Raw genomic sequence first — 8694 nt, 5'->3', positions numbered from 1 at the left:
TTATTTTTCATGCATCAAACACTTATTTTTCATATATATATACAACAGATTTTTAGATTTTAATTAGGTATGACTAACATTTAACTATATAGAGTAAATTTTATCAACGTATTTTATGATACACAATAGTGATACAGTACTATTCATAAATTAAAAATAAAAAAAGAAAAGAAGAAATAATATGTACTCTACCTATCTCGATTTTAGAACCTCTCAACTCACCTGGCCTTGGGTCGTTCACCCCCTCTCTCTCTCTCTCTCGCTCTCTCTACTGGGTAAGTTTGTGCTTTGTGAGTGAACTTTTGAAGAGATCTGCAGATGCATACACGAGGTCGAAATTCTAAAAAATCTGGGACTTCGATCGATCATCGCAACTGTAAGTCAATATCTTACATTGTTTTCTTTCTCAAAATCCAGGGCTTTTACATTCCCTTCATCCCGACAGCTGTGAATCCTGTATCAGTCTTCTTCTAAGGACGATGTCAGACTACATACCCTATGAACTATTACCCTTTGAACTAGTAATTGAAATCCTGGCAAGACTACCCGTAGTTTCTCTGCTTCGATTCAAAAGCGTATGCAAATCTTGGTATTCTCTTATCAAAAGCCCTAGTTTCGTTACCAAACACCTCAACCACCGCAAAAACAAGCACATTGGGATTTACAGCAGAGATGATCAGAAAGAGCGCTATTTTATTTGTCGAGACGACGACCAATGTGGTCATGAGTATTCAGAACTAGAGTTCCCGCATAAAGCCCCATCCGCGGATTTCATGATAGCGGGTAGCTGCAATGGTTTATTATGTATGTGGGAGGATTCTTCCTGGGATAAATCCGCTATTATTGTTTGGAACCCATCAATGAGGAAATTAGTAACTCTTCCTAAGCCTCCATTGGCGAGAATGTGTGTTCTTGGATTTGGTGCCCACCCCACAACTCATGAGTACAAGGTGGTAAGAATTGTGTATCAAACGTATCCATATCAGCATGAACTTCAACCTTATGTTGAGCTTTACACTCAAGGCACAGGATCCTGGAGAGGGTTAGGTTCGACTTTTCCTCTCTACTGTTTCATTGACATCACACGTAAGGCGTCACAAGCTTTTGTTAGTGGAGCTGTAAATTGGATTGCTGAGGATCCACGTGTGTCTGTTGGTTATCGAAGTATCATAGTGTCATTCGATATGAGTACAGAAACATTCTCTGAGATGATACTACCACCTGCTCTGGCCGATCGGGAACGACGATCTTTATCAGTTACATTGTTTCGGGAATCATTGGCTATGTTATGTGGCCAGCAAAGGGACAAGGATGACTGTTGCATTTGGGTGATGAAAGAATACGGAGTCCCAGAATCTTGGACCAAACTATTCAGCTTTAGATTGGATTGGCCAGTATATCCCAAAAGAACATTGGGCTTTATGAAACATAATGAGGTTCTTGTATCGACGATAGACAACCGATTGCTTTCTTATGACATTGGAACCAAAGCATTGGTAGATACCGGAATCAGGGGGCATCCAAGCTCCTTTCATTTTGAGCCTTTCGTTGAATCCCTTGTTTTAGTGGAAAACAAAAATGGTATCGTGGACGGGCAGTTGAACCCGTTGTGATGCTGGGCTTGGAACTTCCAAGAGAGGAGGGGATAGTGTCAAAGAGTAGCATCTATAAGGAATGAGAGTGAACTCAAACCAGGGTTTGAGAACATAATCTCTTTTTTTGAAGCAATGTATATCTCTCCTTTTTTAAATATCTGTGTTATATATTTGGGTGTAAATTGCATCCATGTATGAAACTTGAATCTCAACATTGCCATCTCGTTTCAGCATTGTTCTGAAACGGCACTAAGGGGGAGGTGACTTTTGTGCATTTTTACCCATCAACGCATTATATTCAACTGTCAAATTTTTCGCATCTTAAGTCATTCTCGTAGCCAGCTAATCTGGAAATGGGAATAAGTGACCTTCTTCCCAACATCCTTAATGGTTCACCACCATCTTTATGTACATCGTCATCAACTATTGAACACTGACCCATATCTCCGAGTTGGAGCCTTGGGGGATAATAAGAATCTATCAGCTATGTCCATTACCGCTGCTTCTCTATTGCATAATGTAGGAGTGTTTTGGTTTGATGAGATTCATAGATGAAAAGCTGATTGCTAAATCTGCTTTCATTTTTTGCACCCAACGTAATTTCCAGTCTTCCCATTGGAATTATGAGTCTTTAACATTGTTGCCGAGAAATTTGATTTCAATAGTTTACCTCTATATACTGGTAATTCTTGTTGTGTAGCTTCAAGGTCTGTGAACCCCTTCCCTGTGCTGATTTTGAGCTTGTTATTTACATTGAAGAGGCTGCCCAGGTATGTACTACGTATTTCTTTATAGAGGAAGTCGCTGCTCATTCAGGGTTTGGCCAAGTTCAGTTTCATACCCGTGCGCTTTCAGGCTGTAAATATATTGCGGAAGTGATTTTCAGACACTCCTTTATACAATCCGAACTCCTTTTTTTTTTTTTGTCTTCATCCTCATGAATTTACTATGTTGCCCATTTTCAACACACTTTTCCACACATCCAAAGACTGTTTTGTAAATTCATGAGAATAAACACAAAAGAGAGTGGATTTTAAAAAGGGTGTGTGAAAAGCACTTTCCATATATTGGGTTGAAGTTATGCGTAGCGTTTTTTTTTTAATTTTTGGAAAGTAAATTTTATTTCACCAAAACCGCGCAAGAACACTTGTGTCTTATTGGGTCGAAGTTTATGCGTAGCGTTTGATACACTTGTGTCTTATTTGGGTACATATTTTGTTTGATACACTTGTGCTTCCCTATACCAAGAACATTGTCACAATGAAAATATTCTTTGCACGAAGTGAAAAATCTTGCATACTAAATTAAAGTTTTTTTCACAAGCCCAGAAATGTAGTTACGGTTTAGGCTTTTTAATTGTTAGTCCATTGGTCTGGACATCCCGAATCATATGGCTTTACCCAATTTGATTCTCCTACTCCAACTCATGAGGTTGGACCTGGGGCTGCTACTGTGCCCCGCCGTTGAGCAAAAAAAGAGCACCACTAAGAGCTCAAAAGTATAATCCAACCGTTCACTTTGTAGAGCATTTGAGAATCATACATGCCCTTCATTTTCTCGTTACAATTTTAATTCATTCATTTGGTTTTTCGTGTCCGTTTGACTGGAATTTTATAGATACGAGCCACTGGGCAGCTACTTCATACTTTTTCTCATCTCTTGACTCTGGTTTATTTTTGGGGGTCTAAGAGCATCCCCAATGGAGATGTATTTTAGAAGAGGATGGATAGTTATTTTAGATGTAAAAAGTGGTTAAAAATTAGTTGGATGTAAAATAGAACCTATCCCTATCCAATGGTGAGATGTAAAAAAGGATGAATAATTAACTAACTTTTCCTCCTCCTTAATTTTCCTCAACTTTTTTAACCCTAATTCAAGTACTACTTCCGTTGGAAAATAATTTTGGTATCCGATAATCGAGGACTTAAAAAAAAATATTTACTCCGAATTGCTTCATCTTGATCAGAGGTGAACGATTTTCTTCTCGCACTACAACTTTCCTCTGCCATAATTGACACACTATTTTTTTTTGGAGAATGTTTGTAGAGAATGGAGAAATTTTTTGTTGTGGAAATCTTGTTAAAAACACCCATTTATAGGTATGAAAAATAAAAAGCCCGTTGCTGAATTGATCCGTTGATCAATGGGCAAAAGATCAGTTGGGCTGATGATCAACGGTCGGCTCAAACCACAGTCTTGTCCATATCAACAACTCAACTTTACTCTCCCTATCTTTAAAAAAAAAAAAAAAACTTTACTCTCTCTCAGTCTGTCTACGAACGAAATCAGTGAAACCCCCCACCCGCCCTCCCTCCCTCCCTCTACAAACCAGAGGAGATGAAACTGTAACGCCCCGATTTTTGAAAATAAAATCGGAGGTTTTAAATACTGATTTCTAAAAATTTATTGAATTAAAATTCAAAATCCAAACCGGATAATACCCTAAAGTTTCGTCTATTACAAATTATCGTAGAAATACTGAAAATAGTCTTTGTGGTAATAAACTAAACAAAATAACAGAGCCATCTTCTAAGTTTGATACGGATCCCAAGCATATTCTGGCTCAGCTCCCACCTCTGGGTTTTCTTCAGCATAAAACTGTTCACCTTCAGGATTTGGTGTCTCTTCTTGATTATCTGCAAAATCTGGCAAGGAAGCCAGGCAATCCGTACCTGAGTGAACAAGTTCACCCCGAAGTATAATCCAACCCAACTACCCTTCTTACTTTGCAGTTAGCATGCAACAGGATAATAATAGTGCGAAAAAGTAACACAGAGTTTGTTCCATATAATCAGTTTATTACTATCCATTAACTTGTCGTGTAATCTAAGATCTCCTCCGCGGGATCTTTTCTCCCCAACCGCTAGTTATGCCCTGTCCCATGAGCTCATTTTCTTTTGTTGTCGCGGATTGCACTTCAGTTATGTACCTAGCGTGTATCCCTCTTATTACAATAAAAGAAAGCTTATCATGCCCGAATCATAACTAAGGTTCGCTTATCTTATATACCACTTCACAATCATCACTGGGCTTACTTTGCCAGTATCAATACATCATTCATCATTGGGCTTACTTTGCCAATCATCATTCATCAATCAACACTGGGCTTACTTTACCAGTTTCAAACCATCACATCCAACTCATCACATCTCAAAATCCCGCCTGCAGGCAATCTAAAAAATAAAACTTTCCAATTTATCCATTATCTAGCATCGTCTAGATGAGTTCTATTTCGCAACACCACCCCATGTCTCTAGGGTCCAATCTAGCATTCAAATCAAGTATCGATGCAATATACAACAAATCAATAATAATTAAAACAATTAATAAATAATGTAATCACGCAACTTATTATGGACGGGTCGTTGCCCTTAATCTTGTATGGTCACACTGTCAATAATAAAGTAAGATATTTAAAAGAACTTAAAAAGGAAAAGTTTCTGGGCTCTTATTAATTCATTCTAAGGTAATAGATTAATTCAAAACTAATTAAATACATTAATTAGATAAAAATATTGAAAAATTTATCATGACATTAATAAGAGTCCTACAGGTCCTATGCAACCAGTTGAGTGTCAAAAGTTGGGTTCGGAAGGTCACGGGATTAATTTAAATAAAGACGTTTAAATAAAGTGCCCGAAAGTGAAGTAAATAGATAATAAATAATTTATAAATTTAAAATATGCTACTGTTAACAAAATTTCATCTTCAGAATATAGAGAGTCGAAATAAAATTATTCGGGCATTTATAATAATGTTTATAAGGTCGTAAAGAATTTTTAATTGGAAACACTGTAAAATAATAATAAATAGTAAATTAAATAAAAAAAATATGCAATTAACAAGATAACATTTTTGAGGTGTGAGGAATCAAGAAAAAATAGTTTGGATGTTAAAAATATTATTTGAAAGGTCGCAATTATTTTTCGTTTGTAAACTTTGATAGATAACGAACAAATAATTTAATAAATAGATAATTAAATAAAAAAATATGATCTTAACAAGTTATGATCTTTGAAATGTGAAAAGTCTAGGAAAAATAGTTCGGGGGTCGAAAACGATGTTCGGAAGGTCGAAAAGTCGATTCGAAACAAAACAAGTAAAACCGCAAGGTTGGACCGGTTTGACCTTGCGGCGGGGAGCTCTGCCGCGAACTCGGCGACTGGTTCTTGCGGTCCGCAGGTTGCGGCCGCAAGGTTCGGGTCAGATTCGATTTTTTTGGTTTTTGGTCACGATTTTGATGCATGGGTTCGTTCGGGCTATTGGGTTACGCATAAAAACAATAAATATACTTAGAGGAGTGTTTGGAATGGATTATACTACCTTGGTTCGGGCCGAATTGATTTTAAAACGAATTTTGAAACTTTGGAGAAGACAACTTCGGTTTTGGCGATCGGGGGACCTTGGGCTCGAATTGAACGATGCTTGGGGGTGCTTGGGGTTGAGGAAAGTGTTTAGAGTGGTCAATTCGGGTCTCGGTATGTCGTGGCTATAAAACCCACTTTTCTCTCTATTTCTTTCTCTCTCTAGAACTCCATGAATTGGAGTTCGGTTTTTCTCCGATCCCTCTCTCTTTCTGGACTGGTGGGGCGTGGAAAATTTCGTGGTATGCCTTAGGGTCGGAATAATGAGGTATATATAAAGGAAATTTTTTAAAGAAGGATGATAAAATTGTGTTTTAATGGGATTCAAACTCTTGGCCGAATATGGACGAAAAATAGGGTTAGGGAGGAAGTAGAGGTTGAGTAGGAGAGGGAGAGATGGAAAGAAATTCGGAATAATGCATGCATGCAAATAAAAGAAATTATAATAGGTTAATTATAATAGGATAATTATAATAGGAAAATTCTTATTTGTATTTATCTTTAAAAAAAATTAATTTCCTTATTAATAACACTAATTAAATGTTATTATTATTAATTAAAATTTTCGGGCTGTTACAGAAACCCCCCGCTCTCTCTCTCGCTCTCTCTTTCTCTCTGTCGTTTGTCTCTCTTTCTCCCGTTAAGGGAGCGACGGAAACCCTAGGGGAGATGATCACCGACTGTTCTGTTGATATCTGTCTCTCATCGGCGAGATCCCTCTCTCTTCCTCTCTCACCTCTCTCTCACTCTCACTGGATTCCAGCAATTTTTGGTCACTCCGGCGAAGATTTGCAGAAACCAGCGATGAGGAACAAATTCTGGCCAAGTTTCCAGTGATAACAGGTAACTCCGATTGTCCATTTTTTATGGTATTTCAGTTGGATTGGATGATGTTTGATGACCTGTAATTTATAGCTGCAGCCAAAAGGAGATGTAAATATACATCTCCCTCTTTCCATTTGTGCTATTTTCCATCTCCGAAATTGCTATTTTACATCCCAATTGGAGCAATTTTTTTTACATCTGGGTTGTATTATAACTATAGCACCTGGTTTTACATCCCCATTGGGGATGCTCTAAAATGGAGTCCATTTGGGAGAGCACGACAGCTGGCCCTACTACTGTTACTGTTTTTTTTTTTTTTTGCAGCTTTCGTATTATGAATTTTTTTCCAGGTTCTTTTTCTTATATTCATTTCTTATATTTTCAGACTGATAGTGTCCTTTGGACTTTTTTATTATTATTATAAATGCAATATATTTGTGCTCCTAAAAAAAAACAGTCCGCCCAAATCTCATATTCCCTCCGTACTTTTTTTTGTGTCCAGTATTCATTTTGGACTGTCCCTTAATAAGTGCCCATTTTGTAAAGTTAGAGAGGTAAAAGTTAGTGCATTGTCTATTTTGTCCCTAAAAATAGATTTCATTTTAAAAAGTTAGTGAATAAAAGTGTAATGATGATGGGTAAGTAGGGAAAGTGGAGGAAAAAGTTGATGTGAAAGGTGTAATGATGATGTCTTTTTAATAAGTTGGAGTTACGAAGCAGGACACTTAAAAATGGACGGAGGGAGTACAACAATAACTATACGGGACGGTTCCGGAGACACCTAGAAAAACATCTAAAAAAACACTCCAAGTCTCAATCTATATGTGTGTGTGTCTGTTCCTCTCCTCCTTACACCCCAAATCTTATTATTTGGAAGTAATGTGCTAACATATAACATCATATGCTCACACTCTCAATTCTCGTCCTTGCAAATTTTAGTATGCTACAAATGTTTTTGAAAAACTTGTTCATCCAAGCATATTTTGAGACTTACGTCATTAGATATAAGGCGATAAACAAGCCAAACGAGTAGACCAGTAAGTTCTCTTTTTCGAGTAGCTTGAATTTTTTATATTATATATCATAAACTTAAAAAGCATAACGAGCTTCAAAAAATATTTAAGCTTGAGTTATTTATCCAACAAGTTAATCTTAAACAAGCTTTGAATGAACAAACACGAACTCAAAATTGAGTAGCTTTGGTTTGGTTTGTTTATCGGCCCTAATTAAATGGAGTAAGATCTAAGGTCACGGATGGGCTGGGGCCTGAGTTTAAGCGGTTATAGAGAAGAAAGGCCTACGTCAGCCAACTATATTTAAAACCAGAAAAAATAAAAAAAATAAAACCCTGATTCACGGTTCCAAATTCTCAAAATCTAGGGTTTCGGTCGATCATCACAACTGTAAGTTCATCTCAGATTTTGTTTTCTTCATCAAAATCTAGGGCTTTTTCTTACGGTCCTTTAAACCCAACAGGCTGTGAATTAGTAACCTGTATCCAGTCTTCTTCTTAGAACAATGTCAGATTGTATGCCCTACGAACTAGTAATTGAAATCCTTTATACACTACCAGTAGTTTCGCTGCTTCGATTCAAATCGGTATGCAAACCATGGTATTCTCTCATCACAAGCCCTAGTTTCGTCACCAAACACCTCAACAACTGCAAAAACCAGGTTTACATGAGGCTTTACAACGCCAAGGATAAGAAAGAACGCTATGCCATTTGTCGATACGATGAACAATGCGGTGATGAGGGTTCCGAACTGGATCTCCCATTTAAAGCGGACGGTTTAATGATAGTGGGTAGCTGCAATGGTTTATTATGTATATGGGCGTATTCTTGCGCTCGAAAATGCCCTATTATTGTTTGGAACCCATCAATTAGGAAGTCAGTAATTCTTGCTGCGCC

General features: G+C 37.3%; 1 protein-coding gene across 1 annotated transcript; it reads left to right on the top strand.

Moving 5' to 3' along the window:
• Nucleotides 1-218: 218 nt before the first annotated feature.
• Nucleotides 219-1890, top strand: LOC131321947 (F-box/kelch-repeat protein At3g23880-like). Its single transcript, XM_058353002.1, has one exon. The coding sequence runs from the start codon at nt 480-482 to the stop codon at nt 1611-1613; it is 1134 nt and encodes a 377-aa protein (XP_058208985.1). The 5' UTR covers nt 219-479; the 3' UTR covers nt 1614-1890.
• The last annotated feature ends 6804 nt before the right edge of the window (nt 1891-8694 follow it).

Source organism: Rhododendron vialii, chromosome 4a (genome assembly GCF_030253575.1).
Source record: "Rhododendron vialii isolate Sample 1 chromosome 4a, ASM3025357v1".
Classification (NCBI taxonomy): Eukaryota; Viridiplantae; Streptophyta; class Magnoliopsida; order Ericales; family Ericaceae; genus Rhododendron; species Rhododendron vialii.
Note: the sequence above shows the minus strand (reverse complement) of the source record. Positions and strands in the feature narration are given on the sequence as shown.

Excerpts from the sequence above, each read along its gene's own strand:
- LOC131321947 (XM_058353002.1), top strand. The coding sequence starts at position 480 with ATGTCAGACTACATACCCTATGAACTATTACCCTTTGAACTAGTAATT.